Here is a 24,440-nt window from a genome sequence, read left to right as displayed (position 1 = left end):
CAAACACGTTTTCTTGACTTACAATTTGAAAACTAATTATACATCAAGTCGTTTATAATTTACAGTAGATGATTTAAAAGTCATATAACGGCCCTGTGAGGGAAACAATAACTATAATGCATCCTGTGAAATAGTTCTCGATTTAAAGAATGAAAAAGCAGATCATGCGTAAAGAGGCAGTCTGACTCGAGGAGGTCTCGGTGGATTCCGATCATGTGCCACGAAGAGCTCAAGAGCTATTTGCGTGTGGCCTAAAATAAGCCAGTCTCGCGAACGCGCACGTACTAGGCACTCACGTTCCCACCCATTGCGTCAGCGCGCTCCCGCGCCCTGTCCGCCAGCGCGCGTGCTCCGTGCGGGATGCTGAATTGTAGGCGATGATGGCGGAAGGGGAGCACCACTGACTTTTCTACGAGTTCTTCCCGCGGCCGAAGAACCGTCTACGACATCGTTTCTCTCCCTCCGAACCTTTGCCGACACGATGGGGAACGAGGCGAGCATGGAAGGAGAGGGACAGGCGGGACAAGGCGGCCCATGCACCGTTCCTGCTGCGGGTGCTCCGGCTTCCATTTCAGCACCAGCCGACTCTGGACAGCTCACCAAACCGAGCAATGGAGCGCCTGCCGGAGGAAGTGGCACTGGACCCGGCCCGGGTATTAACAGGTAGCCGATCGAGCTAAAAAAGTGTGGTCAGATGACAAGGGAGGTTACGCGGCGAGTGGCTTGCGTGGACTGGAGCTGTAGCACCGAGCGACTGCGTGTGGAGATAGACTCTAATGGGTGCTTAATTATTTATTTCAATAACCTTGTCAACTCAATTCGCCACCCACCCTGACATGAAATTTGCTGTCTTTTCGTCCCCCCCAAAACAACCTGCTCATTAGCCATCGCTAACGTGTTAGCATACAGGCTCTTTCGACTTGAACATCAGTACAACGTAAAACAGTTCGGCGTTCATACGGGCATTTCTACGCCCCTTTCCACGGCGCCTGTCCTCGGGCTTCGCTATCGAATCATGAATGAATGAGCCACATTTGTGCAGGTGATTTCCGCAACGATGTGACGCAATTTCGAGTAAAAGTGAGCGTTCAGTTTCCTTCATTTCCCCCGTACATACGTCGGCAACATTTCCATAAAATGTCAAAGTCATTCCGAGAACTCTACCTCGCCTGCTGAGGCAACGTCTGGATCGTTGTGTCACTGCTGTGTAAGATGACAAATGTACAAGTCTGACAGCATCATTGTTGAGCACATGCCAAGGCTGTTTAATCTATCAACTCACACTCCAAATCATTCCGCATCCACTGGGAATTGTTTACCACCAATGCACAGGAATAATGGTTTTACGTGAAATACACCATGTCTGCACAGTAGTCCTTAAAATCAATTATTGTTTGCGTTTCATCATGCATAGCGTTCTAGTTTGTGTGGGTGTGTCAGAGAGATAACCCTTGTTTATATAATCTGATGTAACGCATATCAACAAGACGGGAATGAAACACTTGCATCTCATCCCCTGGTTTTTCATAGCTAGTAATGGCTTGATTGGTGTCAAGTGAGGTGTAACATTATCTCATGGGGGGCAGAGAAAGGCGGATATATATCTTGAATGGTTTTCGGAGCTCTGCATATATGTGTTGATTTGGAAAAAGGCCGCTTTAAAGGCCGCTACGCACCAGGCGAAAGGGACGAATGTGACTGAACTGTGGCGCTGTAGGCTACAGTGTGCTGCTTTGTGTGATTACTTTTTATGAGTGGCCAACTGTCAGCTACTAGTTTTGCTGTAATTAGAATTTTTTTTCACGCGGCGGCCCAATGATGAAAACAAACATAACTTAGATTGTGTTTACCAGTGTTGTTCGTGTGAATGGTTGTGCTCTGTGATTGGCCAGTCCTGGTTGGACCTAACCTCTTCTAAATCACCTGGGATTATTATTTTTAATATCAAATGTAAGTAAAGCAATGTTATCTTTTACAAACAACAATTACGGATGTGGTCTTATTTCAAGGCGGCTCATATTTAATTGAAGTCACGCAATGAAAGCACTGTCCCAAAGCCAAATGTTAGTCACAACTCAAAGAAATAATGCAAAAGCAGTTATTATTTATGACAATATGAGGACACACAATAGATATATCAAGAAGATTATGTAACACCTTCCAAACCAGCTTGTGGAAGGCAGTTTTAATTTTGCTCTTTTAAACACATTCTTCCAAATGTGCATGATAATTTTAGATTGCAGATGGCCCAGCTCGTATCATTACAGAAAATGTTTGTCCAAGTTTGAGCTTTGCCCAACTGTCCACTGCCAAATGTCACTATTTTGACTAAACCGTGCTGATACAAATCGTGTGAGCAGACGCGACGGCGCGCTAACAATCGTCTCAGTGATGCCGGTGCATTCCCAATAAAAAAACAACAACAACACGATGTAACATGATATAATTAAAAAACAGCCAGAACTATATTTCCTAAGTCCTGTTCAATTTCAAATTGCTCAGGACTTATGTCATAATAGTTCCAGGACTGGTATATTTCAAATCCAAACTGTAAGCTACAACTTTTCTAATTGGAAGTAAGCTTGGAGGATTCCAGTAAACATCAAAATGAGAACATCTTGAAAAAATATACATTTAAAAAATTGCTTGCCATGCTCTGATTAAAAGCGGAGCTCCACGAATGGTTTGAACCTCAAAGTGCCCTTTATAATGTCCATCTGATGGCAGCCTGTAATTTTGTTTTTTTTCCACCCTTTTAAAGTAAAATAATGGTTCTTTCCTTGCACCTTTGCCACATAATACAGTATGTGGGAGTGACCATATAAATTTGATACTGGTAGAATAATTGTAATGCACTCAACCAAAAAATGCATTAGTCTTTCGTCAAACTGTTTTGAGGCTTTTGAGTGGGTCCGATGGGCGTTTGACTCACTGCGGGTTGGAGGCTTGGCTCGCAGCACTTTACCAAGCGACTTGCAAATACATTGTCGATGTACAATGTTGTGTGACATGTACAAAAAATGCACCATCACCTTAGCGAGACAAAGAAGGTTCACTCCGCTCGCAGACAAGAGCACAATTCATTAACGACCCCCCATTATTAGAGTGGCGGTTTTCAAACCTCTCAGTAAGCACTTCGCTATGAAGCAATTTGTCAAACCATAGACATAAAACTATAGACATAAAATGAGATGTTTTCCTATGTGGATTCCCATTTGCTGATGGATGGAGGAACGCTTATCACCACTTCCTTTTATATCATATTTCATTTTTACTGGTCAAGTGTCTTTGTAATCCATTCATTTTGCCAAAATCAAATATGTGAACATATAAAATGTAGACGTCATTCTCCCCTCATAATATCTGTCTTCTCGTGAGTTTGATCTTCTTTTATCCAGTCCAGTTGTAGCTCGGAGCAGATACATTAGTAATGGTTACCCTGTCAGTGTGAAATGTAACAGAGCAGTGATGGTTTGCAAAAAGTTGTGCAGCGACCCAAGTCGCTCGGTGACAGTGACTCACAGTGGCTAACGTTCTATTTTAATTCCTTTATTCCTGCCTTTATCTCCATTCTACTCAGACCACGGAGCCTCAACTGATACCGAGAATGTCTTTGAAGATGACGGCCATGACAATATCATATCTAAGTTGTTATGACAAGCAAATTCCTCCATACTTGTATGAGAATACCGTAAAAAGCCCAAAGGCCAGACTGACAAAGTCAACAAACATTTTCTTTTATGTCGTACTGAAGTACGGGGACAGGTTGAAAGAGTTCAAGCGAGATGCAGAAAACCTGTTGAGGTAGTCCTGATGAAATGAGTTTCCATTATCATGTTGCATAATGAAGCGTCTCCCGATTTGTTCAGATTTATTTTCTGTAAATTGCCAGACAGAATGATGTTTATTGTAGACGCCACAATTCATTCTGCTGTGACCATTATGAGTTACATCATCAATAAAGACTAGTGAGCCCATTCCTGAAGCTCCTTTTCCACAAATTACTGTCAAAATAAGCGGCGCGGTTGTCGTAAACAAGTGCTGATTGGAAGTGAACGCAATGAATGCAACTTGCTACAAGTGTGCGTGTGTCAATTTACGGGCTGTGAGTTTTAAAATGGAATAGTACGAGTGTAGAAGCAATTTGTCAAAAGTAATTGTCCTAAAAACAGCAAGGATTTATTCTTTCCACCCATTACTCCATCTTGCACTTGTCATTTTTCCCTCGTAATTTAAAATGGTTGCTATGGTGATGATTTGCAGTGACTTATTAAGCCCCGCCTCTTGCCTAAAATGAACTGGGGGAGGCTCTGGCTCACATGTATGTTCTCTTTCAGGCCACCTGCGTCAGACCAGGGGCCAAAATCCGCAGTCCACACCAGTCATGGGACAGGGGACAGACTAGCCTCCCATGACACCCCACAGTCTGCCCTGTCCTACGGGGAGCAGGGTCACATGTCCAGGAAGAACCTCCACGTGGACGTGGGTAGCGGCCGGACTGGGAGATCTCCTTCGGTATCCCCGGACCGAGGCAGCGTCCCTACCTCTCCTTATTCTGTGCCTCAAATAGCACCCATGCCCAGCAGCAAGCTGTGCCCCGTCTGTAAGACGGCCGACCTGACTGGCACTGGTGACGACAGGCCAAGCTGCAACACGTGCACACTGTGCCGCTCCACCGTGTGCAACCAGTGTGGCTTCAACCCCAACCCTCACCTCACTGAGGTAAGAACTACAACTCATTTTTCATCATACCCAGCCGTCTCGATCGTCATAAAAAAAGTAGATTTTCCAAACTGAATTTGAGTAAGCTAATTTCTTGGATTCTATTGAAAATGGTCGCCTCAGTTCTGGGAAACAAGACACAGAAGGCATATTGAGGATTTCCAGCATACGTCCACAAAAATCATAATGCAAGAAAAAGTTTCTCTTGACAATTAGAATCTTCCGTTGACAAAATAAAATCTACTCACCACCAATCATACATATGTCTAAGGTTACTAAAAATAATGTACTGTATGTAACCCTCGGAACTGCTAGCGCTATCCTTCTTGAGAGACACTAATGAGCATCCAAATGATGCCCTGAGCTTTGACCAAATAAAACTTTTTTTTATATCCTCACTGAACAGTTCCTCATTGAAATGCATCTTGAGCGTCATTTCTGTCAACAGGTAGAGGACAAAGACTTTCGCCTTCATCCGAAAATAAATCACTCGGCTAATTTGAATTAGACTATGCTTCACTGTGACTCCAAGTCAAGTTTGGCTGTGTCATCTGTCTCAAAGTTTTACATCATCCCCAATGATTCATGCTGAACATTACAGCCAAGATCCCCCGTCACTTAAGTTGACCTGAAGGCTTCTAGAGCAGTTGCAGGTTGAATAAATATGTACTTGATGTGAAGTGTGAAAGGTTGCCTTTTTAAACCATAGATTTATTGTAAACAATTGTTATGACGTAATACGCCAGTGTACGGCTTTGCAAGATTGTGATTACAAAGGTCTGAGGATATATTTGTTTGCCTCAGAATGGGTTTTTCTATTTTTTGCGATGATTCATATGGATCTGAAATTGTTCACGCATTGCTTTTGCAGGTGACAAATGTCAAAACCTTGGTGAAGGTTGATTGCACTCCGTGTAGTAAGTGTAGGGGTTGGCGTTGTGCGAGAAATGGGCGAGGGAGACAGTAAAGAATAGCTCATGGCAGGCAGAGGAGGAGAACGTGGCAGCGTGGAGGACTGCGGAGGTGGATGTTATGCCACAGCCTTAGTGAGCTTGTCAGATGCCGAGAGAGCAACACAGAGTGAAAGCGGCCTTCCTCTGGAGATCTGAAGATTAACAGTAGCGCTCTAACCTACTGTACTTAGAATGGATTTGACTTTTCCCTCACTGAAACATATCGTAGTAGCCTTAATCTTTGTTGATGAAATTGATTATGGCCACAGTTTCACTGGATCAGAAAGAAAGTACTGAAAAAACTGAAAACAGTCCATTCATTCATTATTTTTACTCCAATGACTTTTGTGGTGTCCCTAAATATTTGTGTGACAAGTTAGACCAAGATTGTTGCCGCTATTTTCTATGCTTTGAAATTCAAACAAATCAGAAATCAACTAATCTTAGAACAAATTGGGTCAAAAGTTTTTTGCATGGTTCCACTGTCATGTACAGATATTTACTCGAGATGCTTTAGATTACAGGAGACACTATGTGCCAATCTGTCCGGAAGAGGATTTCCCTTTCAATTTGCCGATTATAGTGCCGGTAACCAAGGGGACATTCCGTATTTTGGATTTTTTTTTTTTATCTCCATCTCATGATTAAAAAATAAATCAGTTTCTTTTGTATTCATCATGTTACACCATTCTTGTGAATAAGGAAGAAATAAAATAATCTGATCTAGAGATTTCTACTGGCACTTTGAGGTTTGTTAGTCACAGCGTCAATGATGTGTCTTCAGACGCAATTGCCGATAATGATGACGTATTACGTAGATAGCATCAAGGTGTAGGTATGAGTCATAGCTACATTTACAGTAAAGCACGTTTGCACGCACCGGAGAAGATGGTGCTTTCGGAGTAAGAGGGACTTGGTCATTATTTTAGATGGGAAGTATGATCGAGAGCCGAGACGAAACGAGATGGAGAGAAAAAAAAAAAAACAATAGAAAACCAAAGCTCAGCGAGATAAAGTAGCGCAGAAGGTCCCTAATGACAAAGTTCCCCTCACTAGAAGACAGGGGAACATGTGCTTCATAATTGGACCACTTTCTATTAATAGAGCTCTACCTCGCAATGGTGGCTCGGTTCCAAGGTGGAAAGATGTGGATGGAAAAAGGTGACCATGCAGTTATGAGTTTAGGATGTGTCTGTTTGAAGGCTGTCTTGGAACTGCTTCAAGGTCTTTTTTTGGAGAGTGGGAAAAAAAAGCCTGCTATGATGAATCCACAGGAAGCATTTCAGAAATGTTATTTAATTAAGTGTGTTGTGCCTCAGGGTAGTTCAGCAAATAATTTCCTCAAATTCATTAAAATGTCAAACTTCACGCCTCTCCAGTTCGCAATGAGAACCTGTGAAGAAACGATGTGCCGTAATGTTGAGTTTCACATCTAATCAATTGTTTTTTTTTTTCCATGTGTGGAAAATAGCATACCATACATTTGAATATGAAATGATAATTATGAGTTTGATTATTCGTCCCAAATGTTTTTTAGCTACCCATTCTAATTTACTGAGAATTATTTCATGGCAAGTGAGAAAAGAAACTTCAAAGTTTATATTTACATAATTTATGACCATCCCGTCCATGTTATGTCTTAAATTTGCCTATAATGTCAAACTGCAGCTTGAAGTGGACAAACAGTGGGAACTGGGTCAAGAATCCATCTGAGACTCTTCAGTCTGAATTTTGCATATACTGAAATATGTTGCAAGGAGAAGTGCTAGGAAATAAATCTGGGACACTGGTTTAATTATTATCCCCTAACTCACTGTATTTTAGGTTTCTTCATGGTATAATTACTGCCAGGTTAGATACGGCTCTCAAAGAAGAAATAAAAAAAAAAGATGTATTCTTAGCATTTTTTTTTGCACAGTTCGACATTTTTGACTTACCCTTCCAATTAGAATTACACACAATGAATTAAGAAGTTGCGAGATGTTTTTTTTTTTTTTTTTTTTCCAAAATGGGAATTACTCAATATTACACACAGAGGACAAAATTAATCTCATAAACCGACGCCGCTGACAGGACCCCAGCATAATTCCGAGTCATTTCATTATTACACATTGACCGTGCCTATTTTCACACATAAATCAAGACTGTTTAGTTCAGCAGTAAAGTAGAGATTAACACAGTCAGAGATTGAAGGAGCATCAGGAAGAACGTCAATGTGTTTTGGCCTAATTTGAACAGGACGAATGGGTTGTTGAATCAGTATTCAAACTGCATTGTGATCTCAAAGAGGGACCTTCTTCACATTTGAGTCTGTTTCAATTTGTTATCCAATTAGCTACCTTGAGCAAATATGTAATGAGTCGTAATGAGTCTGAATGAGTCGAAAACGTCGACATAAATATTAGTCAGAAATAATTCCAAACCCTCAAACATTAACAACAACAAACCACCTATGACAACAGTATTTTATTTTTATTTTATTTAATAAAAATAGTTTTTGAAAATCCAATAGATTGATGCTATGGAAGAAGTAGCATCTTGAAATATTTATACATCCTTTTATGGGAAAAATTTATGTCATTTTTAATTCTTGCTATCTGATTATGGCTAAATTTTCTGCATTTTGACAGTAGTTGTTTTTTTTTAATGATGAATTAAGGAACTGTTTTCAGATCTTACCAAAAAAAAAAAAAAGTCAAAAAGCAGACCATTGTAGGAGAGAAGGGACAGTGAAGGAGGACAGAGAGCTGTTATGTGCAGAGTGCTGTTTTTTTTTCTCTGATGGAGATCAGATTTCATAAAGATCCACATGATTGCCTCATAACAAGGGGGACGCGGAGAGAAATGAAAGAGAGAGATGAGGCGGAGAGGAAGCCAGAGCCACAATGAAAGTGATAAATAGTTCCTTGCTGTCCCTGTAGCGGCATTCTTTGTTTTTCCGCTTTGTTTTTTTCCACCCCACAATAAGCTTAACTTATTTGATTATCCCAACAACTGTAATTTGGAGAAGGAAAATACAGACCATGGCAAATGACAGAAAGAGGATTTTCTATTTGTGAATATCTGAGTGGATAATGTTTTGTTGCTCCACATTCTCTCCACATTGCTTCACAGTTTTCCTGTTGACTGACAGAGAAAAGCACGACCTCATCCCTCTTTGTATTTAGGATTGGCAGGAGACCAGACAGGGGCTCACATGCTGCTGCTGTGCGTGTGACTTACTCTGTCTGTGCTGACCTACTGAGTGAGAATGACTGTCACATGTCACTCCTCATTTGCATTTAAAATATTGGACTCATAGCATATTACTTGTCTGAGAAGGTTCGCTTCTGTTAGCATATACTATATATATATATATATATATATATATATATATATATATATATATATATATATATATATATAATGTGCCTTGATGGAGCCAAGCAAAAAGTTTCTGCAGCAAAACTGTAAAGAAAATGACCACAGCCGAAGAAAAGAAAAATAGAGTGGGTAGGAGGATTTTAATGAGGAAGGCAATACGCAGTGAGATGAAATGGTGGAAGAGATGAGATACAGAAAAGGCACAAAGACGACCTTGGTTCTATTAAGACAGCCCAGAAATCATTTCGCTGGTAAAACTTATCTACTTGATGTTGTTTCTTGCTCAATGTTGTTTTCTAGTAAATTTCCCTCCTGAGGCAAAGGGCAGCTTAAATCCTTACGTAATTCAATATTTTTTTTTTTTTTTACAGTACTCATTATTTAATTCCGTGCTCTTCCATACAGTAAAAAGCTTGTCCTTTCATGCGTTGGATAAAGTATCGAGAAGAAACTTTTTATGCCACATTAAGGAAGAAAACGAGGCAGTCAATGAAGTCGGTAGAAATGGTCGCTGACAGATTGGATATTATCTTTAACAACTTTTTGTGTAGACGTGGAGTGCCCCTACTAGTAAATTTGGAGGATGTTTGTGGTCGTCTAGGGCCTAACAGAATACAGCGCATCTTGTATCATCATTTCCTCTGTGTTTATTTTAGGTGCAGGAGTGGCTATGCCTGAACTGTCAGATGCAGAGAGCGTTGGGGATGGATATGACCACACCACGTTCCAAGAGTCAACAACAGATCAACTCTCCTTCTCATGCTGCCAAACCAGAACCTAAACCCGATGCTTCTCCTCAGCCCGCCCCTCAGACAACCCCTCAGACTCGGCCAGGACAGTCACATCCGGCTTCGGGCCCTTCTAAACAGACGGGTCCAGGTCAGCAGCCAGTAAAGTTGCCTCCAGGGGCGGTGCCGCTCCCCGGCATGGCCAAAGCCCCGTCGCAGCCCGATTTGTCCCGCAACTCCCCTGCCCACCAGCCCCAGCACCCCCGCCAGGACCAGACGCGCAGCGCAGGCAGCTCTCCTTCACGACAGCCTCCACCCCCTGAGCAGACTTTTGGGAAATTATTTGGCTTTGGTGCTTCTCTCCTTAACCAAGCCAGTACGCTTATATCCGAGACCACTCAAGCCCAACCACCACCCCCGAAACAGGCCCCCAAACCAGGGGGACCTCACGGTCCAGGACCCGGGACACCCAAACTTTCAGGACCTCCATCTGCACAACAAGGGTCTCGAGCTCCACCTCAGCAGCAAGCCTCCCCTCCAGATTCCTCCAAACCCAAAGCTTGTTGTCCTCTTTGCAAAACGGCTCTCAATATCGGCAACACAAGCGAGCAAGCCAACTACAACACGTGCACCCAGTGCCACTCCAAAGTGTGCAACATGTGCGGATTCAACCCCACTCCACACCTAGTCGAGGTAAGATCCGCATCCATTTCGAGCGGTGTTCTGCTGACTGTTTACTTTTCTTCTTCTATTTCACAATCTATCAATAAGCCTCTGTAAGAAACGCTGTGTCGTATTATGGCCCAGAGGGTCGCGTTATGAATTTGCGGCTGTCTGTCTTCGGTGAGAAAATGTCCAAATCCCTGCGTGGATGATGAAGTGTTTGGCTTGAGGTGGCGTAAAAGGCCATCAATCGCTTCTTTTCACCTCCCGTTGCTCCGGCTCGTTTCATGCTCCATCATAAAGCCTTTTGTGGAACTTGATGATTCATATTTCAGCATATACGACACATCTTTTCAGTCGGAATCTACTGGAACCTGATCACGATGGATGGAACTGATATAATATAATTGATCAAGCATTGTCTTTAAAATTTGTGAGACTGTTTTATTTATTTTTTTGGTGGAACCTAATGCTTGATATTTTGCTTCTACTCTAACGATAACTTTCTGGGAGTAACAGTTTGGGGAAAGTTTCTGTTCCAGTATAGCAAAGTCCATTTCAGCATTTGTTTGTCTCCCATGTTGGAGGTTGAAATCGAGAGGATAAGGTAGGCTTGGAATGTTTCTCTGTATAACCGTAAATGTGTTCCAATTTCCTTAGATGTGCTTAGATGATGACTAAAAAAAAAAAAGTTGGTTAAAGAGTCATCTGCGATCCCTACGCAAGTCAAACATCTCTCACTGCCAAACTGTGTGTGAAGACAATTGGATATAAAAGCGAGACTGTTTCACTTAACGACCCGGAATAGTTGCTAGTTTGGCTTACTTCAGCAAAAAAAAGAAAACAGCAATGACTTTGCGAAACATTAGCCAGAATGCTAAACGATGGTTGGCGTGGCGGCAAAACTGGTGCCGGTGACTATTTGTACCTCTCACCTTTATTGCAGCAGACGAACACCCAACTGTAAGTCATTATTTTTTTATGTTGGTTATCAAATTTCTCTATCAAAATACTCAATAAGCAGTGGAATAAAACACTGCATCAACCAGGAACCAAACTAAGCCAGGTTATCACATCATTTTGCAAATGTCATAAATGTTTTTTTCTTTCAGAGCCGGTCGTCAAATTACGCAACTGAATTCCAATAGAATGACAGAAAGAATCTTTTTTTTTTTTTTTTTTTTCATGGCCAAAACTTGCCTTCTTAGGCGTCTGATTGTCACAAGCTCCAGTGCAGGCCATTCATAGATTGCTATGGAAACAGCGAGCTGCTTTGTTTTGCCAGACGTCCCTTTCATGCTTCATTGTTTATGGAGCTAACAATCTACCAAACTTTTAGACAACTTTTACAGTTTTGATGTGGGTTGTTTATGGTCCATTCGCTACATTCCAAAGCTCATTGCAGAAGAAGGTGGATTTTACAAAGCTTTGAACACATTTTGTGTCCGTTCCAAGCAAATTGGAAGGTAGAAAGATGGCGTTTTCGAATCCAGCTTGATTTCCACAGTGTGTTTGACACAGTCCTCATCCGCTTCCCAACGGTGCAAATTTGATTGCTCTGTATCTCGGCATTATACCAGCAACCAGGTTTGCAGACGGAATTCAGCTGCTTGTCTCACCAGGGTTTTGTTCACGCCAGCTAACAAACTTGAAAAGTGCCACTAGGGGCATCTTGTCTTATCTTAACCCCATTCCCATTCATTTGCATAGATGTGATTATTCATGATTATAATGTGAGATGAACATAAATATTGATGCAAATATAGTTACTTCACAAATGACAACTTGCATAATTCATCCTCAAACATAGATGCTCCTCTTTAATCTGTGACAAAACAATGAGCCAGCGTCTGTGTGAAAATGAGCGGAGGAGGAGGAGACGACCGATCGAGGTGATAAATGGAGAGAGGAGAGTGAAAATCGGAGATAATGAGTGCACGGACGCCAACTTTGTTGTGTCGTAAAATATTCCTCATCAATTAGTGCCCAAAGTCATGCTCGGCTCATATGTGAGATGTCCTTGCGTGGGGAGTTTCTCCTCCTCCATTACGCCGCTCAAGGAGATTAAGAGCAACCTTGTCTCGTTTTTCTTTTCCCTGGAGTTTACAGGGGACTACATGCATCTTCATCTCTCGCAGGAAGACAAGCGAGCAAAGTCAAAGCTTGAATGTGTAAATATGTGTCTGACATCATTCATTGTGTTCAAGTGAACCCTCTGTAACATTATTTGTCCATATTTGTGCACAGATACATTTATAGTTTTAAAGATATATACGCAGAGGCAGGGGCGCTTAAAACATCATTAGTAAAAATAAGTCATTTTTCACAGAGCAATAGAAAATGTGTAGAGAAACATAGCCCATCAATTATTCAATGAGGGAGAATATTATAAATAGTTCATGCAGTGTGGAGCAGCGAGAGAGCTGCGTTTGATTTCTCGTGCCACATAAGGTCAATATGTTGGTGTGTGCGCAGGTGCAGGAGGAGAGAATTCAATGCTGGCACCTCTTGTGAGATGTTGAAACATCAGAATTAAGATATTACATTACCAGCAAACCCTCGTCTTTAATGAGGATCAGCAGGACAGAAAATATTAACAAAAAGGAGAACTTTTCTCCATCCTGTTAGCTTCAGATACATATTTGTTCCCCCGACAGCGATATTTGTTCCCATGACAGCACATTGGGGATTTATCCATCAATCAATTTTCTATAGCGCTTATCCTGTTCAAGGTCGCTGCGAGCTGGAGTCCATCCCAGCTGACTTTGGCCAAAAGGCAATCTAGACTGGCGGCAGACATTTAACAAAACTTGTCTTTTTAGCATCGCTATCATGCTAACTGAAATGAAATTAACATCATAATTTCTAGCAACCAATATGGATGTGACATTCACTTGTGTTTTTTTTCTTTGTAGTCTTGTAATTCCAGTTCACCGAAGTCTCATTCTTTAACATGCTCAGCTGTGACAAAGCAATTATAGTCTGCACTTTTTATTATTTGCAACACCATCTGCAATAACTACGCTTCAGCTCATTTTGTGTGCCAGCAACTCAGGATGCACTCAAACGGTTAACGTTTAGCGCCGGATGAAATGTAAAGAGCAATTGCATATAAAACATTGCGACGAGAAAAATATACCCTGCAAAGACAATATTTATTTCAACGCCATTAACATTTCTCACGACAATTGCTGCTGTTTTACTGTATAGTATACTGTAAAAGCAAGGCCTATATTTGCAAATACTCTCACATGTATTGATGAACATGTCATTCTAATTCTCCAACACGCTGTAAGTGTTTTCTGAAGGTTGGCAGCGGCCCACATCTCCCTCAGGAGTTCCTTCCAAAGCCAGATGGCTGTCGGCATGTCGCGTCCAAGCCTGCCGTGCGCAGCCTGGCTGCTCCCAAAGTGACGATGGTACACTAGCAAGCAATTCAAACAGTCATCCTTCCCCCCGGTCAGCTGCTTGACGCCTTTTAATATGTCCAAATCCCTTTGCGTTACTTATTTTGCAAATCACGTCCGCTGCGGTAATTGAAGGAGTCATGTGTATTTGAAGAATACCAACAAACTGAATTGAATGAATTCTAATGGTGGGTTACGTAAACATGAGGATTTCAAATGTTGCATTTATAGTCATTGTAAGATTAGACAAAAAAACAAACAAAAATGCTGCTTTAAAAGTAACCCAAATTGGACCAACCAAACTAACACTGGGGTTAAAAATAATTCAAATTTTATTTCCAGAAGAAAGGGGTGATCAGAAAAACGTCCTCTTTAATTGTCCTTTTTGCCGTGCTGCTATAGTTGTTTGTCTCCTTCTCACTTGTCGACATCCTCACATCGTCTTCTTGTCAGCACTCCTCTTCCTCCAAATGCATCCTCACTTGAAGACTACTTTCAGATGACATTGATTGAGTTGGCAATTACTTGTGGTTGGATTGCTCTCTGTTGACATTGCAACGTAGATGTTGTTGCTTAGCCCTCTTGTTTCTGCGTGTGCAGTGTTTTTTTTTTTTTTTTTTAACAGCAACAGCAGGGAGAGCATTTTAAAACCTCTGCACATAATACGATAACGTTCCAGGAGGTGATTTGGATATAATAGAAAATAACAGAGGCAGTGAGTATAATGTATGTGTGTGTGTATGTGTGTGAGTAGGGATGGGCGGAGGGGATTTCTGATTTAGGAGCTAATAGCCGAGTCTTTCTTAATCTGTTGAGGGAGTGCAGCGATCCCCTCGAGTACACAACATTGTAATGCTCCACCTACACAAATAAGCACCGTTGGAGAATAGTGTGCCTGCTTGTGTGATTACACAAATACAAAGTCTTGAAAGTAAATATGTTTGAGTTGAGTCTTGGAATGGTAAAGCAAAAGTTAAGTGTAATGTTTGCATTTCAGGTTGAACAGGATAATTGCGAATGAAGTGATGTCAAATCTACAGAGAAGTTAATGATGGATATTTTTGTGTGGCTCAGCTGTAGACAGGAAGTGGCAAGCGGTGACTGTTTCCTGTTGAGATTATGTGGCACCCAGCACAGATGGCATGCTGGTTTGGTGGCTTAGACGACGGTCACTCTCATTTCTAGACTGGCTTGGCAATAAACTGAACTTACAGTCATTTTATCGAAATTGTTATTGCAACAACAGTAATATACGGTAATACTAAAAGATAGGATAATAACAATTCGTACGGTTTTTAGTGCCCTGGGTCATCTTAACTGGTTTGCTTTCTTTTAAATTTGAGAGTGAGAGGAAAATGCCTAAGAAGCACATTTGGACACAGCAAATGCATTTTTATGTGGTTGATTCTGCTTAGCCACCATGCAGCATGCAATTCATTTTTCACAAGATGTCTCTAAAGTCAGCCTCCACCTGTTCCCACTTTTAGCTGCACTAGCAGCCTCTTTTGATGAATGACTCTCCGAGAAGCGTATAGAACCTCAATGACCGATTCCTCCTCCATCCTTTGCTGTGGTGTTTTATGCCTCCGCCATCTTTCTTTTACCTTATGAGTGAACGAGGGTTCTCAGCATTGCCTTAATCACCTTTTCAGATCTCATCATCTTCAAGGCCCGGTGGCTATGCTAACGAGTTTTAGCGATGCTCCGGGGGCCACCCGGCAGCGTCACGTCTATTCTCGCCGCCGGAGCCGCGGAGGTGGGCTGGAGCACTCCTCCCACCTCAGCTTCTGGGCCGTCCTGTCTCAACACATCATTTCACCCGCCTGATGGGTGTACTCGCTCCATCCTCTCTGCACCCCCCCCCCCCCCAAACCCCCTGCAGACAAGCAACTACTCCCTAATGCTCGCATTAGGGAAGAAGGGGCCTTCGTTTTGAGTGTTCTTTTTGCTCGGAGGTCGCTAACACTAAAAGGCATGTGACATAAATTTTAAGATTATAGATCAGAGGCGAGTGGTTGTATGTCAGCGACTAGCCAGACAGCGGTACAACTCAGGAGACTGACAGACAAAATGAAAGAGATAAAGCTCAGTGATCGCTCACATATTACATTTAACCCCTTGGTAATCTCTCTGTGCTGCAGCTGTCGGGCAGCTGACCAGATCGGTTAGCGAGGGGCCGAGCGTCGCTCCGAGCTGCGGACTGACAACAATAACACGGCAGGCAAAAGTTAGATGAGGACATTCTGCCCAGCTAGCGAAGGCCAACCCGCTGCCTCCACGTAGCCGAAACATTTCAGCTTCACTCGCTGCCGCAAGCTAGTGCAATGTACTTAAATGGAGTCACTGTCGGTTGCGTGTTTGAATGCCGGATACTGAGTCTGTCTCAAAGCCATTTTGGGATTTGTTTGCTTGCTCGACACAACCGTTGAGTATTTGGAGGCAATTGTCAGTTTGCTTCTTCTTTCTCTTGAGGGAACAGCACCTGTCAAGTATTGTTTGTTGTCCTCAAAGCCTCTTAAATAATATTGCTCTGCAATTATGAAGCCAGTATTTTTTTTTCTCCGAGCTGGCATAACTGGTAATAGTTTGCAAGCTATAAATATGAACGGGCGTACATGCCGGAAGTTAGTTTTAGAAGCTGGTTAATATCAAGCAAGGGTACAAGAGACAGGCTGATGAATGTATCCTGGGGACACACACATGTGCCAAGACAACGCCTGTTTGGACACATCTGCCCACTCCGGCATAAGATTGCTTTGCAGCTTTAATAACATTTTCAAAATGAGATAAGCGGATAGAGGCTTAGCCTATGTGAATACAAAAAACCAAAACAAATTTGAGTCTTTCATCTTGTCACGTCGCTATGGGAGAACTCGCTGTGCTTAGATGCTACTGAGAAACTAGCCAATTATTGACAGTTGCACATGCCTCATTTATTCAGCTACATTCTCTTATCGGACTGCCATTTTGCCCGAATGCTAATTAAAACCCGCAAAGGTGGAGAGCAGATAATGACTCATGAATTGTGACTGCATGATCAATGAGATAGATGGATTGATTCCGAACACTATGCGGTAGTGGTTGCTTTTTAAAGAGAGACAATTCATCACGCAAATTCAAAACAAATCCAGACATCCTTTAAATTGGGAGTTGGGTATTATTGTTTTCACCTAGTTGAGGAATGCAGTGAGTTGTGAGAGAATTTAGTCATGGAGTTCATAATTGTGGTATAATTGTCCTTATAGAGTAACATACATTTTGGTTCCTAGGAAAGTACAGTATTAAAAGTTCCAATGCAAATCGTATAGCAATCTGCAACAGTCTGAAATCATTCATTCTTTGAAATTTGACCTTCACAGTCAACAGATTACATCGTGTTCCTCTAGATGAAGTCATGCCCAGTCTATATACAGTACAAAGCATTTATTCGAAGAAAAAAAAAAAAAAAACTATTTCCTCAGTGTGTGATGATGACAAATGACCCCTGCCGAGGCAGGACAGCCTCAACACCTTGGCTGGGCTTGTGGGCTGCATGTAAAAACAAGACACCTGTTGCTCCTTCCTGAAGCTAAAAGACATAAATAAGCAAAGCTCAGAAAAAAATAAAAATCCGACCCACTCTTGCTTACTCCCCGCAGGGACAGCAAACACACACACACACACACAATGCTTGACACACGCTTAATGACAGATGACTGCTCATTGTCTTGCAGCAGCACATTCTGTTTGACGGATAATCAGTTCTCATCTCACAAAGTGATATCGTGCACAGATTGAAACTGCACTTGAAAAATGTTTGGCTGAATTGTAAAACCTGAATGAATTTATTTGCGTCAGAAAAGATTTATGATCACCGTAATCCCAATACTCCCTAATTCTCAGAAGGTTCCTCAAACTGTTGATATCAATGAAGGCATAATTGTACATGATTTCATATTCACCTCAAATGAGCCTGGCCACGCTGCGTGGAAGCGACCGTGACTGGACTGGAGTGCCGCTCGCTCTGTGGATGATCCTTCATTTCCGCTCTAATCCACAGGCCTGATCACGTGTCCCCATTGAAGGAGTCGCGGGGGATTGACCTATATACCTGCTGACTCCGGCCAACCTGTCACAGCTGTGGCGTGGCGCGCCGTGGCGTGACCTTTAACATGTGCTCTCTCACGCTTCACACAGCGCACTTGCTTGTCCCTAAACCGCTGTTCATTCAGACTGCACTTGGCGCACTTACGGGCTCGGGGAGAGTTTCCCACGCTTGACTGATCGGTAAAATATCACTGGATTCAAGTGAAAATCTAAATTGGATTTTTTGCCTAGATTGCAACTTACGTTATTATGTAGCCTGCTCATGGCATCAAATTATTGTGCTGACGGAGGCAAATGTATTTATTCGTAAACTCACCTGAGTTCATCCCAAGATCACCTTCACCCGCCATGTCCATGTGGTAGTTGTAGTGGCCTCCTGCTCTCCTGACCTTCACTTTTTAAATTAATTATGATCCCCTGTGTTTTATGGGTCACGGCGCCTTATTCTTTCTTATACACGAAATGTGAATCATTCTTTTGAGTTGCAGCTATTGTGAAAGTTGAGTGCTTTAAAATAGACAAGGATAAAACAAAAGATCAGAAAATTGTAAAAAAAAAAAATATTTGTTAACATATTTGTCGCTTCTACAGGGTGATGGCTCCGTTTTGTTTTCATCTCTAATTGGGTTCTAACCTATGCTTATTTTAAATGTCAACTTTTTACTCTCCACTGGTGTGACACACCGGCAAATGTGTTTCTGCCAGTGTAGAGAGGATTTTTGTTGTTCAGCTCTTGTGAGCAGCTCGAATGTTCATTCTTACTGGGTTTGCAAATATCTTCAACATCAGTTGACATTTTTTACTCACAGTTTGCTGCTGTCTGATTCCTGACAGAAAGCCCACGCAGGGGGGAGCTGAATCTTGCTGTGATTTGACTGACAGTAGGAGGGCAACACCGAGATTTTTTCTTTTTTGTAACTTCCACTCAGTCTGCCTGCATGTTTCCTATAAACCCATACGCTTAGCTTCCATAAAATCATGTGTGCTGTAGAGCTGTAAAATGGCCCGGCAAGTATGACAACAAATTAATCAATAAAGGCCTCTCCTGAGTATAATATTTAGCAGGTTGCTCAAATGTGGCTCAGCCACCCATGAGTTTGTCATTCTGCACTGTGCTTTCATGTTACTGTGTGGGCGTGTGCTCCCACAGGGCTTCACATTCCCTAATGGCATTCTGCACTCTCTGGCACCCTCTATGGGCGGGAAGTGTAAACGCTTTCCACACTCCCTCCTTCTGTTGTCAGTGGTCTTTTCTGCTCTCAGTAGTTTTCAGTTGTATATGTGCAATTTTTTTTTGCAGCCTTTACTTTCCTATCTGCTCCCTTTAAAGCATTTGGTGTGTATTGGATTATTCCAAACAATAACCCACCATGTATTATGAAATCAGAAACGTCATCCCTATGTATTTACCGTTTCATTTTCCAAACCTGTGTTTTGAGTTATTTGTCCTTCTGGAGGGTATAATCTGAGTATTTGTTATAGATTTCCTCCATGGCTGTCGACGTGTGCTGCATTATATAATGTTGATGAATATGGAAGCGAGCTGATGTGTGCAGACAACTCATAATGCGTTTTTGCACCTAATTACATGGGTGCCCTCTGGTCGCACATATGCAAAGACAGACGCAGATGCACACATGTGACCTCGGGCGGCTGTAGTGTCTCAGCAGAAGCCACTGGGAGCCATGGGATCAATCTGTGAGAATGGGATCAATCTCTCTGACCTTTTCCTCGTGGTAACCTGCAGTGTTCACTCGCTCATTATTTTGAGAATAAAAGGGCAGCTTTTACGCAAGTCGCCTTGGATGGATGGTTTTTCACGTTCTACTTTTGTCTCTCATGCCAGCAACCACGTTCTGCTTTGTCGACTGAATTTCATAAAGCCTCCAACTGAATTTACATTTGCTATTGCATCACAATGCCTCCACAGAATGCATTCTGCTCTTTTTCACAAATCAAGTCATAAATTAAGCTTGGCCTGCATCTGCCTACAGCATTTAAGCTCATTTTATGATTATATGGTGTATTATCTGTGCTAGAGACTTATTATGATTGTGGAAAAAAAATGCAAGAGAAGGGTCACATTACCCCAGAAAATATACTGAGTGCAGTTTAATAAATATTGCATCTTTGTAAAACATATAATGGTTAGTGCAAAATTTACCAGACAAGAAAAATAATAAATGAAGTTCTGACCTGCTTTCTTAGTTCGGTCATGCGACATTTCCAAGCTGAGCCGTGATATTTTCTTACCTTAGCCCTGAGGCACTGTGATGTCATTTTGTAGCTAACTAAAGCACAAACTAGTGCTGCTGTTTTAGCGGCTAGCGATAGGCACGACACGTTCCAAACTTAACAGACAGATTAGTACGTAGTCTTGTCAGCTACATCTGAGTTCAATTTGTGAGCCAAGGTGATGCACACTCTCCAGTGAGCAGACGAGTTAACCTCCCGCCATTTAACGACTTTACCAATTCACTAACGAGATCTCACTCACAGGCCGCTGCTCCCTGAGTCATGACACAATGACACCACTGCCACATACAAACGCAAAAAGTCAAGTGGATTACTGTTAATGGCGTCAAGTGATTCATTTAAGCATTTCTTCAATTTTATAGCTTTGGTTTGAGTTTATTTCCACCTTATGTGCTGTAATGGTGCTGCGCTCGAGCCTCGTATTGAGTTGTTTGGTTTGTTCTAAAGGAGTTCAATGGCTAAATCTGAAACAACTGCTGTTATATACCAGCTTGATTTTCTGCACAGAGTGTGGGAAGAGGTGGGAGGTGCAGCCCATATTCCGTACCAGCTAAAGCACTCCACATAAATAATTTGCCACTCTCAGTTTGGTCTTTTCATATCGCCACTTCACATTTTGCTGATTCAGGATCTGGCATCTCAGGAAGATGTATCAAATATTTTTTTAATTAAATTAACTCTACTTGGATGCCCAACGAGAACGTTTAAAAGGGTGGATGTTGAAAGTGAATATTTCTGGGAAGATGACATCATTGGTTATATATACTGAACACACACAGACACACCACAACAGTACCGTAGCGTCGGTTGAATGTATTTGGTTCCCACTGAGCCCTCAGTGAAAAAGTTCTACCAGGTGATGGGCAAGAACTGGTACCGGCCTTATTTCACTGTATCGAGTAATCACAAAGGCCACCGATACCAGTAACAAGATACTATTGCTGTAAGTATGTATAAAATGGTGTTTATATTAATTAATATTAATAATGTAATATTGAATTAATTTTAGAGTACATTATTAGACTGTTGCTATCAAAATCTTTTTTATTTGCTACCTCAATGCCTGCATTTTTCGCTTTTAAATTTCATCCATCTCCATCCTCTATTTGTTACTTAGTAACGGTATTGGTGAGTACTTCAGATTTGGAGTACTCAGCCTTAAAGTGATATTAAACAAGTTGAACTATATTTCAAGTTAATTATTTTTTCCAATAAAAGTCTTTGTCAAAAAAAAAGACGGCGTCATCAAACATATGACATAATGTACCTTTACTAATCATGCGGGTCACAAAGCAGTAGGGGTTTGCCGGCATTTCTACACAGCCTTTTTTTTTTTCAAATGTGTGAAAGTACTGGGACTGGCAGATGGTTGGTTCAGAGAGTGCACCTGTTTATATATAGCTTTTCAGTAGCGCGCTTGAGAGAAAAGAAAACAAAGCAAGTCTGTCTGTATAGCCTGTCGGTTGCTCGATCATCACACTATGTTCTTAGCTGAGACTCGTTCGCTTGTATTAGGGGAAAAAAAAGACTTCTCTTTAAGTCCCAATGAAAATAAATATGTCTCGTAAATTTGGCACACCGTATAGAAGTGTCGCTAACAACCCTGCTAAATTTGAATCATTAAAATCCCTCAAATATGTATACAAAATGAAGCTTCAAAATGATGAGCTGTATTGAAAATATGAAAGCAAGTCAACCAAACAATGGTTGTTAGGCGCTACACAGTTTGACACGGGCATTCAATTCTGTACTTTTATGACAGCTTTCATCTACAGGACCTTTGATCCTCATGTACTGAAAAGCAAACCGCAGCTCAAACTCTAACAACAACGTGACTGTTTGTTCTTTCGGATCTCTATTCAGCAACCAAGCAGTCAGTCAAACAATAGACAGTGTCTGTTTTATGTATCGTTAGGGAAATCCTATTACCAAAAAGATCAAATTGTTGGTAGGCCCCAGGAGTCTCAAGATGGTGCCAATCAATGTTCCAATTGATTGATCCCCCGTCAATCTTGACTCATTATTTATCTTGCATGTTCTCTTCAAAATGCCATGGTACTGTATTTGAGAAAGCAATGATCCTAATTAAATTTTCGAACTGAAACATTTGTCAAAAATTGACAGTAGTCAATTTATGAGTCCTCATCAACCTTCTGAATAATTAGATTTATGTTGCAGTGCTTTGTTTTGTATTGTTATGCAAGTCTTGACAGACTGCCTCTTCAGACCTCAGGCAAACGATGATCCTTTTAGAAACGGAGAGCAATTAGAAACATGGTGCTACCGCCTCTCATTTCATCTTTCATAACGTGTAATATAAGCATCCCATTTCATTGAGCCGCCTCATCGATCTGCCGCGCTGACCTGATATCTAATCCGTGTATGTTCAATTTGCTGCCTACGAAGGTTTTTCTGCTAACCTTTCAGTCGTGTCAGTGTTTATATTTACATATGAAGATAATGTTCTGTGCAAATAACGGAAGACAAATTGCAGTCTTGCTGATAGCGGAAGCCATATGCGTCATAGACTCCGTTCGAATAGCCGTTCGTTCACGACAGATGTTTGAATTTGTATTCACGGCACTTTCCATCTGTGTACTCAGATATTGTCAAATTTTATATTAGTCAAGATAAAAAGCCACGTTTGGACAGATTCAATACAGAAAAAGATCATCACGGAATACGGAAACCGTAACTCGAGTTTCTTAATTCTAATTCCTGTTGTCTTTTGTATTTTAGAAAAAAGAATGGCTCTGTTTGAACTGCCAGACACAGAGGGCTCTGTCAGGAAGTTTGGGAGATATTCCAGACCCTGGTACACAAAGCGCCGTTCCCACCATGCCACCTGCAGCATCTAATCAGCAGCCACCACAGCAGAAAGAAGCGGATCAGCGGTCAGGGCCAAGGCCCTCAGGTCCTCAGCAGCAACAGAAAGCATCGGGTCCCCAAGTAAGTGGCCCTGCCTCTCCTATCAAACAGGCTGAGCATTCCCCTCAAAGCAAAGGGATACGCCAAGCTTCCCCTCAAATCAAGGGTTCTGCCAACTCAGCTAAGGGTTCCTCTCAAACCAAGGGTCCAACACAACCCCCAGTCCAAAGTAAAGGGCAATCTCAGAATAAGGGCCAAGGTCAAAGTAAGGGTCCTGCTCAGTCTGGTAACCAAACGAAAGGTCAGAGCCAGACTAAAGGGCAGACGAAGGGATCTGTTCAGCCCACTGCTCAGGTTAAGGGTCCTTTGTCTAGTGCCAAGGTTGCATCCACCTCTAAAGCAGCACCCAATAATTCCAAAATCTCTCCCAACTCATCAAAAACAGTACCCAGCCAGTCTAAACCCACAGGTACGTCTCAGGTACGCAAACAGACGGCGAGCCAAGAGAAGACAAAAGTCCCACCCAAATCTCAAAAGGAGGATTTCAAGGCCTCACCAAAGAAAGCCTTGTCAGAGACTGTCACTTGCCCAAAAGACTTGAAGATAGCGGAAGATGTGCAGAAGTCAAGACACCGAGAAGTGAGCTGCTTGAATCTTCGCCTTCTCGTCACTCCCGCTCATTATCCTTTTGAATATTTTTTTGGTTCCCTTTGGTTGCTTGTATACATCTTTTTCATCACATCGATATTATTCAATATTTGTCCTATCATAATATTGTCACTGTTATACTTGTAATAGTTATCATGTATTTTTGTGTTAAATATGGGTTATTAATTTTTATTTTCTTAATTTGTTTATTATAATTACCATCCATTCTTTATTGTTCAGCAACATAAATTTTACACTCATAAAACTGCTGGGTCACAAGCAACCCAATTTGGGGTAGAAATTGAACCCAACGTCCTAGGTTGTCTTGCACAAAACAAGTCATTTTTTGCACAACACAACCCAAACTTGGGTCAAATTGACCCAACTTCCTGGGTCAGACTCATTATAAACCCAGCAACTTTAGGGTTGTATATGTACATTTTTTTTATGTCTCCATTTTTTGTTTCTATTCCCTCTTTTGTTCGCTGAAGCGTTTTGTTACATGTAACAAAATGGTGACACTATTTGGAGCATTCAACGCATGATCATAAACATCTCGAAGAATGTATAAGAGAATGCACCATGGTAGCAATCAAGCATGGAATGAACTGTCTGTTGATGGTTGTTTAAAAGTCTGTTTTTATGAACGGTGCGTTTGAATTGATCATTTGTCTGTATGCAACACTAAAAGGCAAAATCAACCAAAACATTCTTTATTCTATCACAAATTAAATTGGATTGACAAC

General features: G+C 41.6%; 1 protein-coding gene across 5 annotated transcripts in view; it reads left to right on the top strand.

Moving 5' to 3' along the window:
- Positions 1-289: 289 nt before the first annotated feature.
- The window catches only part of bsnb (bassoon (presynaptic cytomatrix protein) b), a 39,629-nt gene continuing 15,478 nt past the window's right edge, over positions 290-24,440 (top strand). For 4 of the 5 annotated variants that reach the window (XM_088389786.1, XM_088389784.1, XM_088389785.1 and 1 more), the window contains exons 1-4: positions 290-663; positions 4,338-4,722; positions 9,695-10,459; positions 22,918-23,685. In XM_088389786.1, coding sequence (XP_088245912.1) covers positions 482-663; positions 4,338-4,722; positions 9,695-10,459; positions 22,918-23,685 — 2,100 coding nt within the window. In that variant the 5' untranslated portion in view covers positions 290-481. The remainder of the gene's footprint in view (positions 664-4,337; positions 4,723-9,694; positions 10,460-22,917; positions 23,686-24,440) is intronic. The other variant, XM_088389787.1, reaches the window with a different exon arrangement.

The sequence above is a fragment of the Syngnathus floridae genome, chromosome 11 (genome assembly GCF_059516105.1).
Source record: "Syngnathus floridae isolate MCC-2025c chromosome 11, RoL_Sflo_1.0, whole genome shotgun sequence".
NCBI lineage: Eukaryota > Metazoa > Chordata > Actinopteri > Syngnathiformes > Syngnathidae > Syngnathus > Syngnathus floridae.
Note: the sequence above shows the minus strand (reverse complement) of the source record. Positions and strands in the feature narration are given on the sequence as shown.